General features: G+C 40.6%; 2 protein-coding genes across 2 annotated transcripts; one reads left to right on the top strand and one right to left on the bottom strand.

Annotated features, from left to right (window-relative positions):
- The first annotated feature begins 5,299 nt into the window (after positions 1-5,299).
- On the top strand, positions 5,300-21,037 carry LOC139372416 (uncharacterized). The gene is made up of 5 exons (XM_071112126.1): positions 5,300-5,624; positions 11,525-11,842; positions 12,175-12,295; positions 12,715-12,815; positions 20,379-21,037. Exons 1-5 carry the CDS (start codon positions 5,558-5,560, stop codon positions 20,396-20,398), a joined length of 627 nt encoding a protein of 208 aa, XP_070968227.1. The 5' UTR covers positions 5,300-5,557; the 3' UTR covers positions 20,399-21,037.
- A 1,540-nt stretch (positions 21,038-22,577) lies between these two features.
- LOC139372415 (nectin 1a-like) lies at positions 22,578-25,903 on the bottom strand. Its single transcript, XM_071112125.1, has 10 exons — positions 25,847-25,903; positions 24,375-24,710; positions 23,840-24,124; positions 23,700-23,735; positions 23,423-23,528; positions 23,253-23,318; positions 23,110-23,139; positions 22,954-23,007; positions 22,788-22,802; positions 22,578-22,647 (listed from the first exon to the last, which is right to left on the bottom strand). The coding sequence occupies exons 1-10, from the start codon at positions 25,899-25,901 to the stop codon at positions 22,578-22,580; spliced, it is 1,053 nt and encodes a 350-aa protein (XP_070968226.1). The 5' UTR covers positions 25,902-25,903.
- Positions 25,904-26,158: the final 255 nt, after the last annotated feature.

The raw sequence follows: 26,158 nt of genomic DNA, 5'->3' as shown, positions 1-26,158 counted from the left end.
CTGCGACACAGCCCAGGATCAAACCCTGATGTGTAGTAGTGACGCCTCTAGCACTGCGATGCAGAGCCTTAGACCGCTGCGCCTTTCGGGAGGCCCATCAATTAAAGTTAATCTGCAACATATTCTTACATTTAAAATAGATCAAGAAATGGCTAAAACAAATATACATAACAATTTTTCATACATCTGCATAAAATAATTGTTTCATAATTCACCCACAGAAATCTCATGCATAGAAATAAAGGCCAATTGTTTTATTTGACTTGATTATTAATAAGAGCTGTGTGATGGGCAAGATCCTCATCAAGGACCTCTGAGCACAGAAGGCGATCTGGAGCATAGTGGTCCTCTTGGAGAGTGGTGTGATTGGCCAGATCTGGAGCATAGTGGTCCTCTTGTAGAGTGGTGTGATGGGTCAGATCTGGAGCAGAGTGGTCCTCTTGAAGAGTGGTGTGATGGGTCAGATGTGGAGCGTAGTGATCCTCTTGAAGAGTGGTGTGATGGGTCAGATCTGGAGCATAGTGGTCCTCTTGAAGAGTGGTGTGCTGGGTCAGATGTGGAGCGTAGTGATCCTCTTGAAGAGTGGTGTGAAGGGTCAGATCTGGAGCATAGTGGTCCTCTTGAAGAGTGGTGTGATGGGTCAGATCTGGAGCATAGTGGTCCTCTTGTAGAGTGGTGTGATGGGTCAGATCTGGAGCATAGTGGTCCTCTTGTAGAGTGGTGTGATGGGTCAGATGAAGTGAAGACAATCAGCGCATTACAACTTTGTCAGGTTGATATTTTATAAGCAAACTAGAAGAGGACACTCTTGAAGAAACTTTGTACTCAGCTGGCTAAAAGTATTTCCATGGTAATAGTTGAATAATGTTGTGGCAGTTACAGCTTAGAGACGTCTTTAAAAAAGAGCAACTTGATCATATACATACTTTGCGTCCTTCTCCAACACGGCTCAGGGGCATATTTTAGGACTTTCCAGAGGGCACCAAACACATCAACCTCCTGACTCTTCTGGCTTTTCATGACACTTTCTGTAAGCATAAAATATATGTTTCCATAATGTGGGCTTGTAGGATATAACAGTAACACACAATCAAATATATTTAACAGTCAGAATCTACTAAAAGTGGTAGCAAAGCCATGTTTGCTCCTCTGTCCCTTCATATCGAAGTGGGACATTCATTCATTGCTCATCAATCTGAAGCATTTTAAGAAAGAGGTTATCTGAACTCCTCTTTAAATGGTCAAGTGTAGCTTAGTCCTAATACACATTGTAATATTCAAACAACTTATTATAAACACACAGCTCCATAATCCTGAGGACATTGTCCTGGACAGAGGTACCCCAATATAGGACAGCTTGGCAGTCTTAAAAAAATTATGCACAAATGTAAGTATGTGTAAAGATACAATAAAATATTATATTGTTCAAAAGTTATGCGTCTGTCATATCATTCCTGCAACAAACAGTGTTAGAAATGGGTGTAACTGCACGTGTGTGAGTCTGAGTGAGCAACAGAGAGAATGAGCAAGAGAGAAATGGAAGAAATTTACATGACTCACCAGGGGAGGTGTCTGTTGAGTCAGGAAACTTTACATGACTCACCAGGAGAGGTGTCTGTTGAATCAGGACACAAGGCTCTTACAAAGTTGGTTCGTAAGAGTCAATACACATAGAAAATCTCAGTACCAAACAACATTTTTCACACATCTTACTGTCAATGACTATGGATTTAAGGAGGGGTGGTTCTGCACTCTCCATTCCCTGGGATGTGGCAGAATAGGTCACTGGTAACTGAGTGGGTGGCCATAGACATGTTTCAGGAACTGTAAAGACAGAGACGAATTAAGGTCTTCACTAAGTTAGGCTTGGCCTAGCAGGTACATTGACTATGTGGCCTGTTAGCAATATGTAAGCTATTTTCTACAAGAAATCATCTCCAGAAATAAAAGCTTCTCCCAAGTGGGTGTGACACCTACTCCCGTTGCCTGCTGATATCTGCTTTGGTGATTGCTGCTCTCGTAAAAGCCTGGGTTTTCAGCTCGTTAACACTAGAAGCTTATTACCTAAAATGGATCAATTGAAAGTGTGGGTTCACAGCTTAAATCCAGATGTGTTGGTCATTCCTGAGACGTGATTAAGGAAGAGTGTTCTGAATACTGATGTTAACCTTTCTGGTTATAAACTTTTTCGGCAAGACAGATCTTCCAAAGGTGGGGGAGTGGCAATCTTTTCCAAGGATCACCTTCAGTGCTCAACCAAGTCTGTCCCCAAACAATTTGAGTTGCTGGATTTTAGCGTTAAACTTTCAAATAGCTCTTGACTGTTGCTGGGTGCTATCGTCCTCCATAAGCACTGGCCTGTACCCTACCTGCCCTAAGCTCTCTCCTGGCCCCCTTAGACTAAGTCTGAATTTGTCCTGCTAGGTGACCTAAACTGGGACATGCCTAAACCACCTGACCAAGTCCTAAAGCAATGGGACTCCCTAAATCTTTCTCAGATTATTAACAATACCACAAGGTATGACTCCAAACACCCAAAAAAGGATACTTTGCTCAATGTTATCCTCACAAATAATCCTGAGAGGTATCAGTCTGGTGTTTTCAGTAATGACCTTAGTGATCACTGTTTTACAGCCTGTGTTCGTAATGGCTGTTCAGTGAAACGTCCTGTCATGATTTGTCATAGACGCTTGGTAAAAAAACTTTAATGAGCAAGTCTTCCTTCATGACGTGGCCTCTGTAAATTGGTATAGAATCAGCTTGATCCCCTCTGTCGAAGACACTTGGACCTTCTTTTTTTATATATTCAGTGGTATTGCGAACAAACACACGCCCCCATAAAGAAAATTAGAATTAAAAACAGGTTTAGTCCCTGGTTCGACCGTGATCTTGCAGAGTTACCCCACCTCAAGAATTGCATTTGGCGAAAGGCTCGGCACACACAAACTCAGGTCGACTGGCTCGCGTTCAGGCAAATGAGAAATAAGTGCACTCAGGCTATCCGGAAGGCCAAAGTTAGTTACTATAAGGAGCAGTTCTCTCTCTGTGGGTCTAACCCCAAGACGTTCTGTAAACAGTTAAAGACCTGAAGAATAAACCCTCCTCCTCACAGCTGCCCATGTCTCTTAAAGTTGATGATGTGGTTGTTACTGTCATGAAGCACATGGCTGAGCTCTTTAATCACCACTTCATTAAATTGGGATTCCTATTTGACTCAGCCATGCCTCCTCGCCCGTCCAACATTTCCTAATCTCCCACCTTTTCTAATGCGACTAGCCCCTCTTTTATCCTATCCCCGCTACAAAGTTTCTCCCTGCAGGCGATCACTGAGTCCAAGGTGCTAGAGGAGCTCCTTAAACTTGACCCCCAAAAAACTTCTGGGTCAGAGGGTTTAGACCCTTTCTTTTTTAAGGTTGCTGCCCCTATCATCGCCAAGCCCATCTCTGACCTTTTAACCTGTCTCTCCTCTCTGGGGAGGTTCCCATTGCTTGGAAGGCAGCCACGGTTCGTCCTTTATTTAAAGGGGGAGATCAAGCTGATCCTAACTGTTATAGGCCTATTTCTATTTTGCCCTGTTTATCAAAGGTGTTGGAAAAACTTGTCAATAATCAACTGACTGGCTTTCTTGATGCCTATAGTATTATCTCTGGTATGCAAACTGGTTTCCACTCAGGTTATGGATGTGTCACTGGAACCTTAAAGGTCCTCAATGATGTGCCCTTGATTCTAAGCAATGTTGTGCTGCTATTTTTATTGACTTGGCCAAAGCTTTTGATACGGTAGACCATTCCTTTCTTGTGGGCCGGCTAAGGAGTATTGGTGTCTCTTTGCTAACTACCTCTCTCAAAGAGTGCAGTGTATAAAGTCAGAACATCTGCTGTCTCAGCCACTGCCTGTCACCAAGGGTGTACCCCAAGGCTCGATCCTAGGCCCCTCGCTCTTCTCAATTTACATAAACAACATAGCTCCAGCAGTAGGAAGCTCTCTTATCCATTTATATACAGATGATACATTTTTATACTCAGCTGGCCCCTCCCCGGATTTTGTGTTAAACGCTCTACAACAAAGCTTTCTTAGTGTCCAACAAGCTTACTCTTCCCTTAACCTTGTTCTGAACTCCTCCAAAACAAAGGCCATGTGGTTTGGTAAGAGAAATGCTCCTCTCGCCACAGGTTTGATTACTACTGAGGGTTTAGAGCTTGAGGGAGTCACATCATACAAGTACATGGGAGTATGGCTGGATGGTACACTGTCCTTCTCTCAGCACATATCAAAGCTGCAGGTTAAAGTTAATCGTAACCGCTCCTCTTTCACCCCAGCTACCAAACTAATCATGAATGTATAGATCTGCAGGTAATGGTGCTCTCTTGAGCGGCTAGGATGTTCTTTACCATTCTGCCATCATATTTGCCACCAATGCTCCTTATCACTGCACTCTATACTCCTCTATAAACTGGTCATCTCTGTATACCCGTCGCAAGACACAGTGGTTGATTCTTCTTTATAAAACCCTCTTAGGCCTCACTCACCCCTATCTGAGATATCTACTGCAGCCCTCATCCTCCACATACAACACCCCTTCTGCCAGTCACGTTCTGTTAAAGATCTCCAAAGCACACACATCCCTGGGTCGCTCGTCTTTTCAGTTCACTGCAGTTGGCGACTGGAACGAGCTGCATCAAACACTCAAACTGGACAGTTTTATCTCCATCTCTTAATTCAAAGACTCAATCATGGACGCTCTTACTGACAGTTGTGGCTGCTTTGCATGATGTATTGTGGTCTCTACCTTTTTTCCCTTCTGTGCTGTTGTCTGCGCACAATAATGTTTATTACCCTGTTTTGTGCTGCTACCATGTGTTGCTGCTACCATGTTTTGTTGCTACCATGTGTTTTCATGTTGTATTGCTAACATGCTGTGTTGTCATGTGTTGCTGCCATGCTATGTTGTTGTCTTAGGTCTATCTTTATGTAGTGTTGTGTTGTCTCTCTTGTCGTGATGTGTGTTTTGTCCTACATTTTATTTTATTTATTACTATTTGTAATCCCAGCCCCCAACCCCGCAGGAGGCCTTTTGCCTTCTGGTAGGCCGTCATTGTAAATAAGAGTTTGTTCTTAACTGACTTGCCTAGTTAAATAAAAGTGAAATAAAAAATTAAATGAAAACATCAGTTATAAAGCATCCTTCAGCCTTGTGGTGGTGAAAAATCTATATTTTTTTGTGTCTAAAGAAGGAAGTGGACCTGTTGATGTGTCTGTGGTAGATCATAAGACCTTTCTGTGGTGCTCTACAAAGACCCCAGTCACAAAAACTAGGTTGCACTAGCAGAGGTGCCATTGTTTCTGCATAGGAGTAACACGAATACAAGCTAGACGACAGCAGAACTTCCTACGCTCAGCTCTCAAGGCCCATTATAACCAAGTCAACCCAGACAAATGAGCTTCACTTTGGTTTGATTGAGTTTTATTGTGTTCCTCTACTGAGTAAATACATCACATCTGTAGTCGGTCTCAGCAGGCAGTGTCCGGTCAACGTCTGGTTCTGCAGTTGGTCAGTATGTGTGGAAGTGTATCCAGACTTGCTCTGCTTCTGGTGCTGTGGGGTCTATGCACAGCTGTTGACGGTAAGAGATGTATCCCATGATCTATTTAATTTGTATACGAGCCCTGAACCTTACAGGAGTACTTACAGGAGTTAGACCTACACAGTAATAAGGACACTGCATTGTAAAGATAACCACATTGTTCACTACAGTTTTAATGCAGTTAGTCAATATGAATAAACTTTGCTTTACTTCACTAGCTACTCATGCACTGTATTGTAAAGTGTAATTGCTCACTACAGTTTTAATGCAGTTACTCAACAAGAACAAACTTTCATTTTTACTTCACTACCACTAGCTACTCATCTTATGTTTTATCACAAGCAACACAAAAACAAAATGGCAACTCTACAAATCATTCTCTAAGATGGTCAACATAACATTTCCAAATTCTGTCAAATATGTATGGTTTAATATGTATGGTTTAATATGTATGTTTAATGTGTATGGTTTGATGTGTATGGTTTAATATGTATGGTTTAATATGTATGGTAACATGTCTGGTTTAATATGTATGGTTTAATATGTATGGTTTGATGTGTATGGTTTAATACGTATGGTTTAATATGTATGGTTTAATGTGTATGGTTTAATATGTATGGTTTAATGTGTATGGTTTAATATGTATGGTTTAATGTGTATGGTTTAATATGTATGGTTTAATATGTATGGTTTAATATGTATGGTTTAATATGTATGGTTTGATGTGTATGGTTTGATGTGTATGGTTTAACACACATATGTCAGAGTCAAGGCCCGCGGGCCACATCCGGCCCGCAAGAAGGTTTTTTACGGCCCCTGGGATGATCTTGATTTATTATTAGAACCGGCCCGCAGCAAGCCGGCAGCCCGCAGATCTTTTACACGCACCAATACTACATTTCCCACAATGCAAAGGTGACGCACCGAGCAGTAGGCTGCTTCATTTCAATATTTATTGGCACAGCAGTCGTCAGCATCACAGTAAAATTAACTTTCAGATACCCATCAAAAATGGCAAAACGGAAGGTGGATACTGAGAACCGGGGGTTTCAAACAAGGTGGGAGTCGGAGTATATGTTCACGAAGGTAGCTGGAAAACCTGTGTGTCTTCTGTGTGGAGAAAGTGTGGCGGTACTGAAAGAGTATAATCTGAGACGACATTATGAAACGAAACACGCGGACACACACGCGGACGCAACTGTCAAGGCCAGTTTTATTTTGGCAGAAGAGATCGCTAAATCAGCCCGGCCATTTACGGAGGGGGATTTCATCAAAAACTGCATGATTAAAGTTTGTGACGAAGTTTGCCCAGAAAAAGGCAACTCTTTTTAAATGTGAGTCTGAGCAGAAACACCATTGCCGAGAGAGTAGACCAGTTGTCCATCAATCTAAAAGAGCAGCTTGTGAAAAAGGGAAAAGATTTTATTGCATATTCCTTGGCTGTGGATGAGAGCACCGACATTTCTGACATTGCCCAGTTGTCAATTTTCATCCGCGGAGTGGACTCCAACCTAAGCGTGACAGAGGAGTTTTTGGCTTTACGTCCTATGCATGGCACAACTACGGGGCATGATTTGTATGAAGAGGTGTCAAGATGTGTAAATGAGATGGAGCTGCCTTGGGAAAAACTCGTGGGTTTGACAACCGACGGAGCACCTGCGATGTGTGGACACAGGAGCGGACTGGTGGCGAAGATACGGGAAAAGATGCAAGAGGAAAACGCGACAGGTGAGCTGACAGCTTATCATTGTATCATACACCAGGAAGCGTTGTGCGGTAAAGCCTTGAAAATGGAGCATGTAATGAGCATCATCACGCGCACAGTTAACTTTATCAGAGCCAAAGGTTTGAATCACCGCCAGTTCAAGGCATTTCTGACGGAGTTAGAAACGGAGCATGGTGATTTGCCTTATCACACAGAGGTGCGATGGCTAAGCCAGGGAAAGGTGCTTCAAAGATGTTTCGAGCTTCGTGAGGAGATTTGTCTGTTCTTGGACAGCAAAGGGAAAGACACAACACAACTCCGAGACGAAATGTTTCTGTGTGAAATGGCTTTTCTGTGTGACATTACGAGTCATCTGAATGCAATAAACTTGCAGCTGCAGGGTCGGGATCGTGTCATCTCTGATATGTACAGTACAGTGAAGGCATTTAAAACCAAACTGACTCTGTGGGAGACGCAGATGCGGAAAGAAAATTTGAGCCACCAGCTGCCAGACCATGAAAGAGAAGCTCTCTACCAGTGCGTTCCCGAGCACACAGTTGGCTGATAAAATAGGTATGCTTGCTGCTGACTTTCGACGCCGATTTGCTGACTTTGAAGCACAAAAAAGCTGGTTGGAACTGCTCGGTAACCCATTTGCTGTTGACGTGGAAAGCTCACCACCAAACCTCCAAATGGAGTTGATTGACCTCCAATGCAATGATGCACTGAGGGCAAAATATGCAGCAGTGGGTGCTGCGGAGTTCGCCCGTTTCCTCCCCGGCACAATGCCCCAGCTGCGCATCCAGGCTGCTCAAACGTTGTCTATGTTTGGCAGCACATACCTGTGTGAACAACTGTTTTCTTTGATGAACCTGAACAAAACATCACACAGAAGTCGACTTACTGCTGAACACCTCCACTCAATTCTGAGGATTTCTTCAGCTCAGAGCCTTACCCCGAACATTGATGAACTTGTGGAAAAGATGGGACACCACCAAGTATCACCCTCAACCTCAAACAAGTGAACATTACTGTGCAATCACATATTTAGAGTTTTTACTCAGTTCAAGTTTAAAAGTTAAAATTTAATATTTGTTTTCACTGCATGTTACTTCTCCTTAAACAAAGTGTTGTTTTTGATTAATAGATTTTTGCACTTTATTTTTTTGTATTTCAATCCAATTATATTTTAAAAATATTTCAGTTGAGTGGATGATAGAAAATTGCTATTATTGTTTTTTCTTTGAAGTAAATTTAGCCCACTTTTGCTAAAATAGAAAATATAGTCTACTGATGGTGCCTTGAATACCGGTTTCTTTCATTTAATGTTCATGTTATGGGGATATTTATATAAAGGAAATTTGTCTTTTGTGTCTGTTGAAAATTAAAGATTACTGACAGAGCCATAAGAAAATATTGCTTTATTTATCTGATCATATTGTAATATATTTGTTAGGTTTTCAGTAGGTTCAATTAGGTTCACTAGACTATATGCGTCATTTAAAAATTTTTCAATGAACATTCGAACAGTCCGGCCCTCGTCTTGTAGCTGATTTTTTTATTTGGCCCTCCGTCCATTTGACTTTGACACCCCTGGTAACATGTATGGTTTAATATGTATGGTTTAATATGTATGTTTAATATGTATGTTTAATATGTATGGTTTAATATGTATGGTTTAATATGTATGTTTAATATGTATGGTTTAATATGTATGGTTTAATATGTATGGTTTAATATGTATGTTTAATATGTATGGTTTAATATGTATGGTTTAATATGTATGGTTTAATATGTATGGTTTGATGTGTATGGTTTAATTCCAGTTTGTTATTGAGCGTGGATATGGAGCTTTCCAATTGATGGCTTTATTTTTATTGCAGAAAGTAGATCTAGATTACCAAAACCTTCTCTGATATTGATCACCAATATTTACATTTCCCAACAAACATAATCGTGGAGATGAACGGATATAAATTCCTAGACCTAATGATAGCACATACATTATCCCAGAATGGTGTCAGTTTGTCACAGGACCACAGCATGTGTAATAGAGTTCCTTTGTGCTTTTTGCATCTCCAACAGAGATGTGACATTTCTGGGTGACATTACATGCATTCTGGCAGGACTATAGTAAGTCCTATGAAGGATCTTACATTGCATTAGTTCATGTCTTTGTAGGAGCAGGTATGAACATTTTAATATATCTGTGACCAATGATTCTCCTCAATTTCTTCATTTAGATCTGTTTACCATTTGTTCATTATAGGTTCTGAGCCTTCAGGTAGAGTTTCAATCAGCCCTTGATATAACTTGGCAATCAACTTCTTTGTCGTAGCAGCTTCTTTCAGTATTTAATCTATGCTAGATGCCTTAGGTTCATCCATATTCTGTTGAAGTGACTGAATAGGATTTCTGAGTTGTAAGAACTGAAAGAAATCGGCCTTGGATAATGTAATTGATTGAATGACAGTATAGATCCATCAATATAAACATGTAAAAAATTAATGATGCCCCTTTGGAACACGACTTAAAGATGTCATCACTAAATACTGGAGGTAAGTTGGTGTTATAACAAATAAGGGTGCCTGGCAATGTTGTTTCTTTCCACCTCATGAATGTGATGATGGTATGATGGATTACACTGAAAAAACTGTGGAGATTGTCTGGACATCCTTTTTCTTATAAACCCTGTTTGATCTGAGTGAATTACCTTTTACATGACTGTTTCTATGCCAATGAAAAGCCAATACTTCAGCAATGATTTTTGTAATCTACATTCAAAAGTTATACTGGGCAGAAGGATCCGCACGACAGTGGATCATTATCTTTCTTTTTAAGTAGGGTGATTGTAGCCAAACATGGTGACTGGGGAAGTTCATTTTTCTCTAGAGCTGCTGTGAGCATATGTAACATAGGCCTTAGTAATTTGGAATGAAGGTGTCTATAACGTTCCACTGGGAATCCATCATTACTAGGAGATTTCCCAATATGTAGATAATTGATGCCCTCCAACAGTTCACCTGGGGTGATGTTTTATCCATATTCCTTTTCTCTGGTTCATTTATAATTGGTCAAATGGCCTTATTGAGGAAAATGTCTATATATTCATTTCAACTTTTGTTTTTAGATTGATACAGGTTGTCATAAAACATTTTAAAGACTGAGTAAATTTCAGAAGGAACCATTGTTATGCTACCATCTGGGGTTTGATTGCTATGGATGGTTCATTCCTCTTTCTTATTTTGCCAAGCCAGCATTTCCCCTGCACTTTCACCATGCTCAACATCTTGTTGCTTGGATTTCATGGAAGCAATCTCTGCAGATTGAGAGTTTATTGTGTTATATTCAAGCTTAAAAGTCTTCAACTGTTGAAGGGTGTCAACATTTCTATCTAAACTGTGTTTTCTTTCTAAGTCGTGAATTTTCTGTTCTAGTATTTATAATTCTTTATTGGTCTAATTTTTCTAATGTGAAGAGTAAGACATGATACAACCTCTCATGTATAGATTTAAGACCTTCCCAGACTACAGTTGGGCGCACTTCATTGTCTACATTAATTTCCAAAAACGTGTCTGTCTGTGTGTTGCGATTTGAGGTAAACTCCTTACCTCTAAGAAACATTGTGTTGGATCGCTATGTCTCTGCTATTGGCATAGGAGGTTTGTGCTTAAACGTGAAAGACAATGGGATGTTGTCTGTAATTATTATAGGAAGGTATTTACATTCAGAAACAGTCAATTAAAGCCAAGTTTACAATGAAAAAGTAACTTCTTGAATATGAGTTATGGAGGTGAGAGTAATAGGAGTATTGTCTTTCAGTTGAAAGTTTCTATCTCCACAGTTCACACAGACCCATCTCTTTGATGTTGTGGTTTAATACCTTAGACATGTTAGGAAGAGGATTTAGTTTAGTTGATGGCTTGTCTAGAGTTGCATCCCGTACACAGTTAAACCCCCCATATAATATTTCTGTTACATTGAGATAGTTTTACTATAAGGTCATGAATTCACTTTGGGTCGTCTTCATTTGGACATTAACAGTTCAGTAAAGTGTCTTTTTTTTGTGCCAGGTTTCTTTTTACCATTATAAAACGTCCATTTGGGTCTGTAGAAATTTCTGTAGACTGAAATGGGACTTTCTATTAATGAGAATTGATGGTACTACTCATGCTCAATCAAACCGATCTCATGAAATAATATACTCACAATTTGTTTCCCTTCCTGTTTACAGTGACTCAGGAGAAAACATTGGAGACCGGAGGAGCAGATTCCACTCTTCTCTGCCCAAACCAAACACTCACTGACATCCTTACTGTAATATGTCACAAAAATAAAGTTATACGTGAGGGTCATGAGTGTAGAGTATCACAAGACTTTGAAAGAAATCATACCAACAGCACTTGTGACCCCAGAGTCACACTGCAGACAGAGAATGACAGAGTGTTTCTACACATCACCAACATACAACCATCTGACGAAGGGAACTACACCTGTGTATGTACACATGATGGAGGCAATTCTGATATAAACATACATATTTCGGTCAATGGTAAGTGTTTGGTCTGATGTGATTGTTCACAATCATTTTAAAAAGGAACCCCAGCATATCTTATCATCACATATTTAGTGGAATGCCTGTCCTGTGCTTACCTTGATGTTCTGTCAGTGTTTTGTGTTCTTGTTTCGTAACGTCTGTCATAGACGTTACATCTGACAGAACTGAGAGAATGTCTGTAGTCACAATATTGGATTTTGTCATCAGTTCATGTAATAATGTCTTAAAATGGAGAGACTGTCAACAACACGTTGCCTTAATGAAAATGAACAAGATGGCGGAAGAGAAACAAATAAGATCTTAATATATATTTTCCCCTTGCTCAGGGGCCCAAGTGCAAGAGGCCACAGACAACCGTCTCTTCTATTGGGGGATGATATCAGGCGTTGCAGCATGTGTAGCTGTCCTGGTGTTTGCTGGCGTAATCATGAGGAAAATTCATCTCAGGTAAGATAATATTAATATTTTGGTAAAAGAGTGTTTGACAGATTTTTGGTATTTGAATAATTACTTGGAAGCACTGTTGTAGAAATGATGCATTCTCAAATACATTTTAGTTCTACAATGAGGATATAGTACTGAATTGGTGTCAGAAATACATGCAATGCTATGAGTTCAATTGGGGCTTCAACCAAAATGTAAATCGAAACTAGGCTAGATGTTCAACTGACATATGTGACCAGTGAGTAGTTTCCAATAGCTGCACTGTTGTGGCTTCTCACGTCTCATTTCCTGTCAAAAACGAGTGTGGTGAAAAAAAACACACACACACTGCTCACAATAATTTTACTCTGGAAAATGTGCTGTGTAAAACATGATTCAGTTGGTGCTATGTTAATTCAATCTTGTTATTTTTTGCTCAACAGGAGAACACAGCTACAAGTGTCTGGAACCGTCAACGAGGTGCCACAACACTGCTTGCTGTTGCCTGTTAGTGATGAAGGCAGCCGAGTCTTCATTTATAACCGTTGCGTACATTTCACAATAAATATCTGCGCGCAGCATTTCTGAAAAGACCGCACACATAGACTGCGCACTTACAAAAATATTGAGATTCATCAGCTTGGCGGGTGCCATGCATGTTTCCTGTTATAAATCAGACCCATCCTGAATTTGTTCGCTTGTGAATGAGCATTCAAATCAGCCTGAAAAGCCTTTTATGGTGACAGTAACGCCCTTTTTCGCTGTGTACTGAAATTAAACCATTGCCGTTTCTAAATAGCAGTTCGCGAGCTTGATAAAATGTCTCTGGAGGTGTTGGCAGAATGTTTTAAACTTTTACAGTGACATTTGCTGAAAAAAACTATTGCAAATTGTTGTGGACCTGTAAACATATTGTAACTTTTTAATATGCTCCACTGGCCGTGAATTCTGAAACGTTGTCTACTCGGAAAGAAATGACAACTACAGTACTTACAGTGGTAGCCTACTCACTTCAATACAAAAGATCAACTGTCTGTTCTTCTGTTAAAGTCAGCTGTTATAAACCACGCCCCCTTTCGCATGTTATTATAGCTTAATAGGCTCAATTAAATGGTAATTTATATTATGTTCATATATTAAATATTATAAACATAGATTTGCCCACCCAAGTCACAGCCTGACCTAACCAAATAGAGAATAAACAAGGCTCTAAGGTCAGGGCGTGACACCTGGCTATGCTCTACCAACTGAGATACATGTGACTTAAATAACAGATGCGATGAATGGTATCCTAACTTGTTGTAAACCTATAGGCTAATGAAACCATCACAGTTTGAAAAGGTGAGGAAATTATTCTGCAATGATCATGGAAATGAAATAAATAGTACAAATATACCTATTTCTAACTAGAAAATGGCATTTACTGAAGTAAATGTGGTGTGTTTGCTAGTCTTGAAGTACGTATGGTTGTGAAATAGTAGTAGTAGTGGTAGTGAAGGCAGTAGTAATGTAATTTTTTTTATTTATCCGTTATTTTACCAGGTAAATTGACTGAGAACACATTCTCATTTGCAGCAACGACCTGGGGAATAGTTACAGGGGAGAGGAGGGGGATTAATGAGCCAATAGTTGTGTGGTTCAGTGGTTGTGTGGTTGTGCTCAGTAGTTGTGGTCAGTAGTTGTGTGGTTGTGGTCAGTAGTTGTGTGTTTCTGGTCAGTACTTTTGTGGTTGTGTTGTTGTGGTCAGTAATTGTGTTCAGTAGTTGTGAGGTTCAGTGGTTGTGTGGTTGTGGTCAGTAGTTGTGTGGTCAATAGTTGTGCGGTTGTGGTCAGTAGTTGTGTGTTTGTGGTCAGTAGTTGTGGTCAGTAGTTGTGTGGTCAGTATTCTGTGGTCAGTCGTTTTGTGGTTGTGTGGTTGCGATCAATTGTTGTGTTCAGTAGCTGTGTGGTTGTGGTCAGACATTTTGTAGTTGTGGTCAGTAGGTGTGTGGTTGTGTGATTGTGGTCAGTTGGTGTGTGGTTCAGTAGTTGTGGTCAGTAGGTGTGGGGTTGTGGTCAGTAGTTGTGTGATTGTGGTCAGTCGTTTTGTGCTTGTGGTCAGTAGTTGTGGTCAGTACTACTCAGTAGTTGTGGTCAGTACTTTTGTGGTTGAGGTCAGTAGCTGTGGTCAGTAGTTGTGTGGTTGAGGTCAGTAGCTGTGGTCAGTAGTTGTGTGGTTGTGGTCAGTAGTTATGGTTAGTAGTTGTGGTCAGTAGCTATGTGGTTGTGGTCAATAGTTGTGGTCAAATCGATTGATTGATAGAATAGGATAGCCTGAACACGTGAAAGTTTGTTTAGTGTTTCTCGTTTGAATGGTTCAAGAGTTACAGTTGTTGAGTAGTTTATGCTAATGTATGCAAATGCATATAAAAATGAATTAGAAGTTAGGATAGCCTGAATGTTTTAAAGTTAGTCTTTTAGCTTACTTTTATTTTTTCACCTTTATTTAACCAGGTAAGCTAGTTGAGAACAAGTTCTCATTTACAACTGCGACCGGGCCAAGATAAAGCACAGCAGTGCAACACAAACAACAACACAGAGTTACACATGGATTAAAGAAGCGTACAGTCAATACCACAATAGAAAAAAAGAACGTCTATATATAGTGTGTGCAAATGGCGTGAGGAGGTAAGGCAATAAATAGGCCATAGTAGCGAAGTAATTACAATTTAGCAGATTAACACTGGAGTGATAGATGAGCAGATGATGATGTGCAAGTAGAGATACTGGTGTGCAAAAGAGCAGAAAAGTAAATAAAAACAAAATGGGGATGATGTAGGTAGATTGGGTGGGCTATTTACAGATGGACTATGTACGGCTGCAGCTATCGGTTAGCTGCTCAGATAGCTGATGTTTAAAGTTAGTGAGGGAAATGTAAGTCTCCAGCTTCAGCGATTTTTGCAATTTGTTCCAGTCACTGGCAGCAGAGAACTGGAAGGAAAGGCGGCCAAAGGAGGTGCTGGCTTTGGGGATGACCAGTGAGATATGCCTGCTGGAGCACGTGCTACGGGTGGGTATTGTTATCGTGACCAGTGAGCTGAGGTAAGGCGGAGCTTTACCTAGCATAGACTTATAGATGACCTGGAGCCAGTGGGTCTGGCGACGAATATGTAGTGAGGACCAGCCGACATACAGGTCGCAGTGGTGGGTGGTATAAGGGGCTTTGGTAACAAAACGGATGGCACTGTGATAGACTGCCTCCAGTTTGCTGAGTAGAGTGTTGGAAGCTATTTTGTAGATGACATCGCCGAAGTCGAGGATCGGTAGGATAGTCAGTTTTACTAGGGTAAGTTTGGCGGCGTGAGTGAAGGGGACTTTGTTGCAAAATAGAAAGCCGTTTCTAGATTTGATTTTGGAGATGTTTGATATGAGTCTGGAAGGAGAGTTTACAGTCTAGCCAGACACCTAGGTATTTGTAGTTGTCCACATATTCTAGGTCAGAACCATCTAGAGAAGTGATGCTAGTCGGGCGGGCGGGTGTGGGCAGCAAACGGTTGAAAAGCATGCATTTGGTTTTACTAGCGCTTATGAGCAGTTGGAGGCCACGGAAGGAGTGTTGTATGGCATTGAAGCTTGTTTGGAGGTTAGTTAACACAGTGTCCAAAGAAGGGCCAGATGTATACAGAATGGTGTCGTCTGCATAGAGGTGGATCAGGAAATCATTGAGAGAATTGAACCATGTGGTACCACCCCCATAGAGACTGGCAGAGGTCCGGACAACAGGCCCTCCGATTTGACGCACTGAACTCTGTCTGCGAAGTAGTTGGTGAACCAGGCAAGACAGTCATTTGAGAAACCAAGGCTATTGAGTCTGCCGATAACAATATGGTGATTGACAGAGTCGAAAGCCTTGGCCAGGTCGATGAATATGGCTGCACAGTACTGTCTTTTATCGATGGCAGTTATGATATTGTTTAGTACCTTGAGCGTGGCTGAGGTGCATCCATGACCAGCTCTGAAACCGGATTACACAGCGGGGAAGGTACAGTGGGATTCGAAATGGTCAGTGATCTGTTTATTAACTTGGCTTTCGAAGACTTTAGAAAGGTAGGGCAGGATGGATATAGGTCTATAACAGTGTGGGTCTAGAGTGTCACCCTCTTTGAAGAGGGGGATGACCGTGGCAGCTTTCCAATCTTTAGGAATCTCAGACGATACGAAAGAGAGGTTGAACAGACTGGTAATAGGGGTTGCAACAATGGAGGTGGATAATTTTAGAAAGAGAGGATCCAGATTGTCTAGCCCAGCTGATTTGTACAGGTCCAGGTTTTTCTGCTCTTTCAGAACATCTGGTATCTGGATTTGGGTGAAGGAGATGCTGGGGAGGCTCGGGCAAGTAGCTGCTGGGTTGATGCGTAGCTGTTGGCCCAGGGTTGGGGTAGCCAGGAGTAAAGCATAGCCAGCCGTAGAGAAATGCTTTTTGAAATGTTTGATTATCATGGATTTATCGGTGGTGACCGTGTTACCTAGCCTCAGTGCAGTGGGCAGCTGGGAGGAGGTGCTCTGGTTCTCCATGGACTTTACAGTGTCCCAAAACTTTTTGGAGTCAGGATGCAAATGTCTGTTTGAAAAAGCTAGCCTTTGATTTCCTGACTGACTGCGTGTATTGGTTCCGGACTTCCCTGAACAGTTGCATATCGCAGGGACTATTCGATGCTATTGCAGTCCGCCACAGGATGTTTTTGTGCTGGTCAAGGGCAGTCAGGTCTGGGGTGAACCAAGGGCTATATCTGTTCTTAGTTCTAAATTTTTTGAAAGGGGCATGCTTATTTAAGACGGTGAAGAAATTACTTTTAAAGAACTACCAGGCATCCTCGACTGACGGGATGAGGCCAATATCCTTCCAGGATACCCGGGCCAGGTCGATTAGAAAGGCCTGCTCGCAGAAGTGTTTTAGGGAGCGTTTGACAGTGATGAGGGGTAGTCGTTTGGCTGTGGACCCATAGCGGATGCAGGCCATGAGGCAGTGATTGCTGAGATCCTGATTGAAAACAGCAGAGGTGTATTTGGAGGGCAAATTGGTCAGGATGATACCTATGAGGGTGCCCGTTTTTACGGATTTAGGGTTGTACCTGGTGGTTTCCTTGATCATTTGTGTGAGATTGAGGGCATCTAGCTTAGATTGTAGGACTGCTGGGGTGTTAAGCATATCCCAGTTTAGGTCACCTAACAGAACAAACTCTGAAGATAGATGGGGGGCAATCAATTCACATATGGTGTCCAGGGCACAGCTGGAAACTGAGGGGGGTCTATAACAGGCGGAAACAGTGAGAGATTTATTTCTGGAGATATTCATTTTTAAAATTAGAAGCTGGGACTGTTTGGGCATAGACCTGGAAAGTATAACAGAATTTTGCAAGCTATCTCTGCAGTATATTGCAGTAAATCTCAGTTTTTTTTTTCTTCCTAAACCAGGATTCAGACGCAGCAAGGACATCAGGTTTTGCGGAGTGTGCCAAAGCAGTGAGTAAAACAAATTTAGGGAGGAGGCTTCTAATGTTAACATGCATGAAACCAAGGCTTTTTTGATTACAGAAGTCAACAAATGAGAGTGCCTGGGGACACGCAGGGCCTGGGCTAACCTCCACATCAAACAAGGAACAGAGGAGGAGTAGGATGAGGGTACGGCTAAAGGCTGGCAAAACTGGTCGTCTAGTGCGTTGGGGACAGAGAATAAAAGGAGCAGATTTCTGGGCGTGGTAGAATAGATTCAGGGCATAATGTGCAGACAGGGGTATGGTGGGGTGCGGGTACAGTGGAGATAAACCCAGGCACTGAGTGATGATAAGAGAGGTTGCATCTCTGGACACGCTGGCCAAGGAGCAGGATCATTTTTAATAGCTACTGTAATAATAATTCTGTAATAATGCCCAAATTACACTAGTGGGAATTTATTGCAATCAATAAAGATAACTTTCAGCCTATCAGAAGCTGGCATCAAACAATCCAGATTAAGATCACCCCCAAATTAATAATTCAGAGTTAGTATAGTTAGATAGCAAGTCAGACAATTGGCTAAGAGCAGATGTTGAGGCAGAGGGAGTGCTGAACTCAGCTGAACCAAACCGCCCCAACTTTAAACACCCAGAAAAATCTACTCTTTTAGGTATTATTTTGACAAATGCTCCTCATAAGTATACAGACAATTTTTTCTAGTGAGTTCAGTGACTATTGTCCCATTGCCTGCATAAGAGCTGCAAATCTACCTAAATCTTGTCCTCGTTTTATTACAAAGAGAAATTATAGGAATTTCAATTAGCAACAATTCTTGTTGAAAGGGGGGTTGTGTCCGATACCTCTGACTCAGATCAGGCCCTAAATGATTTTACTTCTTTGCTCAACTCTATTGCAGATACACCTGCTCTGTTCAAGAAACTAAGGGTAAGAGATAGAGCTAATCCCTGGTTCACGCATGAACTATCAGAGAAACTTCAGGAGAGAAATTTAGCGTGGGCTACAGCTAGGCTAACTGATTCTACGTATGACTGGCAGTCCTTCAGACGCATGAGAAATAGATGTTTATCCATGATTAGAAAAGCAAAATCAACATACTTCTTGAACTGTGCATCTGAGAATGGTGGGAATTCAGCTGCCGTCTGGAAGGTAGTGAAATCTCTGAAACAAAACGCCATCCCCTCAATACACCAGCAGGTTATAACAGCCTCTCCATAACAGATAAGATGGACATTTGTAGTGCTTTTAAGAACCACTTTGCCTCAGCAGGCCACCTATTTCATAAAATAGCTTCTGAAAACTAGAATTTAGAATGTTTTTTATTAACTTCTCATTCTATTCTTAATGAACACCAATCTGGTTTTAGACGTGGACATAGCATTGTTTCAGCAGCAACACTTAGATGATGTGCTACATTGTTTAGACCATTACATCATTGTGATGCCTTATGTTTTGACTTGTCGAAGGCATTTGATACAGTTGACCATTTCTTACTTACTCTAAGGTTGTCTGAAATGGGCCTAGATCAGGCATTTTGCAATTGGTTCAAGAACTATCTAACAGACAGGACACATTGTTTGCTTACTGACGCTATCAAATCTAGTTTCCTCAATATTACGAAAGGTGTGCCACAGGGGTCAATTTTTGGTCCCTGTTCTCTTCACTATTTTCATACACATCACTGCATTTTGTATAGTTTTCTATGTTCATGTTCACAGGGCTCCCTTACAAAAGAGACCCTGGTCTCAATACCGACCCACCCTGTATAAATAAAAGTAATAAATAACAAATAGATTTATTCCTATGGTTCTCATTCAAACCCGTGTTAATTTAAGAACATTTTAAAATGGCTATAGCTCAAAAAGTAAACACAGCATCAAAACTCCTTTGACAAGCAATCTAAACTGGGGCAGTCTGGACATTTGGAAGTTGGTTTCTTTTTTAAAAGCTTAAATCTTTTAAACTTTAGAGTGAGCAGAATAAATATAATAAATATAATAATAATAATAATAGGAAGAAGAAATCTAGAGTTGCGCTTTGCTTAGCAAGGACACCTAATTATTTTAGTGTAAATATAAAATAAATAGAGTTTTTGCACTTCTCACTAACCGAGAATGATTGCATGATATTTCAAATCAAATCAAATGTATTTATATAGCCCTTCGTACATCAGCTGATATCTCAAAGTGCTGTACAGAAACCCAGCCTAAAACCCCAAACAGCAAGCAATGCAGGTGTAGAAGCACGGTGCAGGTGTAGAAGCATTTAGCTACCTGTTTTATCGTTCTGAATAAGTGTGTTATCATATATTCCTGCACAATGCTACTACTAGGCTACGTATGCCTTCTTGCATTGCAATACTTCACCACTTGAACTCATGGTCTAAAGTTAGCATGAGGATAATCACATTCTCATGTCAAGTTCAGTTTTTATAAATGACAACTTTTGCGTGGAAACGGGCGCAGGCACGTTATGGGGGATATTTTGTGCGTACGCAGCGTTTATTAATGAGGCCCCTGCAGACTACGCTCTTTCACATTTTCAATAGAATTTTCCACAGCCCCATATGTTATTCTACAGTGTAATATGGTGACTATTGTTAATGTCTTTGTAGGAGGAGCCACAGGACAATGAGCCCTACAACACGTTCACAAGGAGAGACAATGGGCTTTACTCAACTCTGCAGCTGCCGCATCCTAACCCCTGACCTCTGGCACCGTTGACCAATGACGACATGGCATTAGACACCTTCTCGTAACATACAGCTAGCTAGAATACAGCTATATGGTAGAGTGGTAGATATGCATTTACTGTGAATATTTTGATTAGTGAAAATGCATTTTCCCTTGTCTGACTTGCCATATATCAGCCTCTCCTTTACTGTAGATGTTCTGTGGTGGTTGTAAATATCAACACATACTGTCTGCAGGCTGCACATCTGTTATGGAAATACAAGTGTTACACGTCTAAAAAAGTACAGCTGTTGTGTTTGTGGATAGAACAAAGTATGTTTCTGTGGAGATCACATCAAGTCATAATCTTCTCCACCAGGTGTCAGTGTACTGTTGTAAAATACTAACATTGTCCTGTCATAAACATGAATGGAGAAATCAGTAAAAGTCCCAACTGCCACTGTATTCAAACTGTAACTTTAAAACACAGAATATTAATGTAGACCTGTTTTGTAGATTTCTGTTCCTATATAGGCCTGGCTACATGAATTAGTCTACATGTTTAAGTGCATATGTTAATAAAAAAAACACACAACAACTAGTAACGAGCTGGATATGATTTATTACAACTGTTTTTCCCACAAAATGTATGTATGCTGTAGCCTATGTACTTCTGTGGATGCAAGGCCAGTCTATTTAAAGCATGAGATAACTGTTTCATGGTGGCCGGTCTGTCGTTTCCTTCCTGCACATCAGTTAGCCTGACTACCTAACCTCATCGCTCCGGCCAAACACCACGCCCACTAGCGTTTCTTCTCCACCATGAGTCTGGATTTGCTTTCCTTCCCAACGTCTTAAGAATGTGAAAACATTCTCACCATTCTGATTGGTCCCAGAAACTGATGGGTTGAGCAAGAGTTGGCTTCCATGAATCATGTAATTGGCTTTGATACTCTGATTGGTTAAACTTCTAATTGCTGGTTAATTTATTTTGATGTCAGCACAAATTATTTCTAGTATGGAAACTTTTGTCATTTATACTTGAATAACTGTATTCACATATATCTATGTCCTTATTGTCCATGAATTTCTAGTGGATAGACCATAAGGTTCAAGAGAAAATTGTCTAATGAAAAATCATCTAATCAACAATAACATTATTTTTTATTAACTCTAATTGTATATATTTTACATGTGATAAGGCCACACAGAGGGCCAAAGATAATTACAGACACGTGATAATCTGAAGTGATAATCTGAAAAAAACTCACTAGATCTTATAAAATTCACCCCCAAAACTTGAAAGTTGCCAAAATTCTGATAGTTTACTGTTAATATACCCTCCCTTTGAAACATTAAATTGAATAGATTAAATTAAACATTATCCAGAAGGAACATTAGTTGTGGCACGTGACACAAGATAAAGAAACAGCAACACACATGACAGATGCACATGCTTACAAGGTATATACTAGATAAACATTAAAAGCTGTACTGATCCAGTCTCTTGGTTTTAAGAGGTCAAAACCTGAGTGTTACCTAATGTCAGAACTGCATATTGATTGTTCAGTGGAAGTGTCCAATACGATTGATGTTCCCCTCTTACGTGTGTGGTCTTTGTAAATGTCTCAGAGAGATTTTTGATTGCTCCCTACAATCTTTAAACTGACCTGCACAACTCTCCCTAGGCCATCATGACCTGAGACAAACCAGGCAACGAAGATAACTGTTATAACAGGCTCAATACAATATCTTTAAAAAGGACTGTTTTTAAAAAAACGGATTGATTGTCACAGACTTTTAAAGATAAAATAACATGAACCAGATGAGTCAGTAATGATCAGGTGTGTGTGGCAATGTGAGTCCAGTCACTCAGTAGTCATTGAAAAGGTTCCTGAGAAAGAAAAGAGGGGGAAAGAAAATCATAATGTTTCAATTGGATGAAAACACAGGTCATTGTGAGGTAATAAGATGGGCTGACAGCCATTGTGACAAACATGACAGAACAGATATTAACATGCAGCTGAGTGCATGATGCTGTCACCATGACTACTCTATGACCACCACAAAATTACATCATTTCAGAGCTTCTTCCTCAAGAGAGAGACTACAGCAGACAGTGAGAGAGTGAAGGTGTAAACCTACTTCTTTACAGCCTCCTGAGCTTGTTGCATCCTGCGCTTGTCAGACGAGCTGAGGGATTTTATCCAGAAACAAGAGGACATATTTGATTTATGTTTTGATTTTTGGGTTACTGTAATTTATACTAAAAGTTTTGTAACATTCTCAATATTGTCTGTTTCACACTTTCTATCGGGATGATCAAATGAAGTTGTAAAAATACTCACATTTGTGACGGACTGGAGCTTGGTGTGAAAAATATCAAAATAGACAATGTAGCGGCAGGAAACATACACCACAGAAATACATTTCCAAGTTTTATTCCCATGTTTCTTGCTCAATGAGAGAGATTCCAGAAGACGTTAAGACTATGAAAGTATGAGAAGATAAACCTACTTCTTAGTCATCCTCCGCTTGGTTGTTGAGTTGTTTGGTGAGCTGGTTGTTGAGCTGTTTGGTGAGCTAGTTAACGATTGTGACCTGAAAAAACAAAAGGTAATAAAATGATTACTTATCTTAAATAGCTGTTAAAAGTGTTGAAGAGATAATCACATGTGTGATGGACTGGAGGTTGGTGTGACACTGAAATAAATCTAAATAAACACTGTACTGACAAGAACCACATCATCTGATTCATTATTATTTTATTACAATTATTTAATGATGAAGGATGATCTTTAGAATGAGCATCTTACTGTTTGGATGTTGGTGGTGTCTTTAAGGGAGTTCTGCTGATTTCAGGGTCAGGAACTGGGGGTTTTCTACATTAAATTAGAGATCAACTAGTAAACAGCTGGCAGTCAAATTACATTAAATTCAGAATAGCTGTTTTCAGTATCAAGGAAGGAAATGGTTTTCTCTCTACCTGGAAGAGGTGTCTTTTCTCCTCTTTTGCCACCATATTACACAGAATACAGCAATGAGACACATTAAACACAACACTGCACCCATCACTGCACCAACCACTGTACCTGTGAATGAGAGAGATGTCAAGAAAAGACAGAGGTCAAATTCACAGGTACACTACACCAAAGCCTCATACATGTAAATATGGCTCTGCACCACACCTGAAAGTTGAATAGGAAAAGAGCCCGTCAATAGGTTGATTATGACCTGTCATTATTAGAATAACAACCACGTACCACTGATCCTGTCATCATCAGAGACCTGAGATTGACCTAGCACAGAAATACACAGGAAGTACTTCATCATGAACACAGACAGTACTTCATCATGACATCATGTTCCTGATATTACACATTGATCTATAGACATTTCTCACCAGTAATTGAAGCTGGAATCACCATGGAAACATTCTTGGTGACATCACTGAAGGACATAGAGGCAACACACCTAACCTCTTTGTCAGTTAGACTGGACACTACCACTGTTACAGTAGTTGTCATAGTGACAGTCCCATTGGGATGGGTGACATCAACCATGTTGGAATGTTCTATCATGATGTCATCCCAGGTTACTATAGGAACAGGTCGTCCAGTAGCAGAACAGGACAGAGTGGTGTGACTGTTGTTGGTTTGTGTGATGAGGAGTGAGGGTCCATACAGCTCTATAGAACAACAACAAACACAGTTCACAGTGAATGTCAATACCATAATGGTTTCAATCACATTATTTACTAAATAATTCCATTTAAATTATTTACTAAATTAATCAATTTACATGATTTACTAAATGATCACATTTTGATAAATGGTTTCAAGACATTGGATGTATGATCTGATAAAATGGCTGCCTGAAGTTCTGGAGAAGTTGTTCTGGGTCAATCATTTACAGCACATTATGTTATCAGATTTTACCATTGACTTTGAGACAGGTCGTTCCACTGATAGCTCCCTCTGGAAAGGTGTTAAACAGACACTTGTAGCAGGACTCGTCTCCTCTTGACACTCCTCTGATGACGATAGAGCAGTTCTGCAGTCCCTCGTCTTCAAACTCCACTTTCCTCTGAAAAGGTGGGTTGACATGGGGACCGCGTTTGCTGTAGGTGGCCACATTTTCATTCTCCCCAGTTGTCACTTTTTGCCAGGTGACTTGCCGCACATCTTTTGGTGTCATGAGCTCACAGGTTAAGACTGCATCTTCTCCCAGGGTTGCTGTGACAACCTGCTGTGTTCTTACCAACTGAGAGAGCCCTGCATGAAGACAGTTACAATAGTTCTTCGACACTAGTAGTACTCAGAACGGTCAGAAGGGGGACTACAGTGGTAAGGGCAGTCTTGGCGGGAGGAAGTTATGGCACCTGTTGTAAAACTTATCAATTTCTATAAATTTCAGGATAGAATATACATGATATGTGCCTAAGGCCACAGCATACATCACCATTAAAGTACCCATTAGAGCGACATCAATCATTCCATACAGTAAGAGCATGGAGCTGCAGATGAAATCATGCATTTACTATAGTCAAATGAACTGGTTTGTCAACAGTTAACACACAATACGTATGTGTAACCGGTGTGAAATGGCTAGCTAGTTACAGGGGTGCGCACTAATAAATATATATATATTAGTGTCCAGAATTGTTTACAGACACCTTTGTGTATAGCTTTTGTTTATTAACCTATATTTAACTAGGCAAGTCATTTAAGAACAAATTCGTAATTACAGTGACGGACTACCCCAGCCAAACCCGGACGACGGTGGGCCAATTGTGCCATGCCCTATGGGCCACCCAATCACGGCTGGATGTGACGCAGCCTGGATTCAAACCATGTCCTACAGTGACGCTTCTTGTACTGAGGTGCAGAATCTTGGATCACTGCGACACTCAAGAACCCAATGATTTTCAAGTATGTCACACTCTTGTTTTAATGTATATATTGAATTAGTCAACTTTACAGATCAAATATGATCAAACACTGTATAGCCTCAACATTTATTTTGATATCATGGATGGTCAATCAATGCATCCATTAGTTACATTAGTCTCATAGTCTAGTAGCACGACCTAGTGGCTTAAAGCCTAATGAATCTTGTCCTAGTTCTGTGAAACCAAAAACGCGTTGTGCTGTGCCAGGCCTTTGTCTTACTACTTTTTGCTAATAAATACGAATTATTTAAGAATTCCGAGTTGGTGGCTATTTACCCATGCAGCAAGAAGATTGAGCTACAGCTTCAATATGACATGTATTTCGTGTTGTGAAATTAACAGCTTTGTCTACAGTTGTGAAAGTACACATTTAGATCAAATAGGCACTAACAATATCGCGCCACTTTCAAAGTGGTAGTCAAATGCGGTATTATCATGCATAAACCTGATATAACTCACCATTAGGGAGGAATATGAGCAGAATAAACAGAGACTTGAAGAGTGCAGGAGACATGGTGAAAATGTAATTTGCTACAGTAATGAAACAAGAGAAAAAGCGCGGGAAATTCCTTATTCCCTTACACCTGCTCCATAGCCTGGGTAACCGTCTGTTTATGCTCTCTTGCCAGCGCCTCATTGAATTGCCATAGCAACAATGTTTAGCTTGTCAATGACAATGGAGTAGGCAAAAGCACAAACTGATCTGGGACCAGGCTACCTCCTGCATAAAAGTGAAAGTAAACTTGCTCTCTGTATTCTGTCTACAGTCAC

The sequence above is a fragment of the Oncorhynchus clarkii genome, chromosome 18 (assembly GCF_045791955.1).
Source record: "Oncorhynchus clarkii lewisi isolate Uvic-CL-2024 chromosome 18, UVic_Ocla_1.0, whole genome shotgun sequence".
Taxonomy (NCBI): domain Eukaryota; kingdom Metazoa; phylum Chordata; class Actinopteri; order Salmoniformes; family Salmonidae; genus Oncorhynchus; species Oncorhynchus clarkii.
The sequence above is the reverse complement of the archived record's forward strand: the minus strand, read 5'-3'. Positions and strand labels throughout refer to the sequence as shown.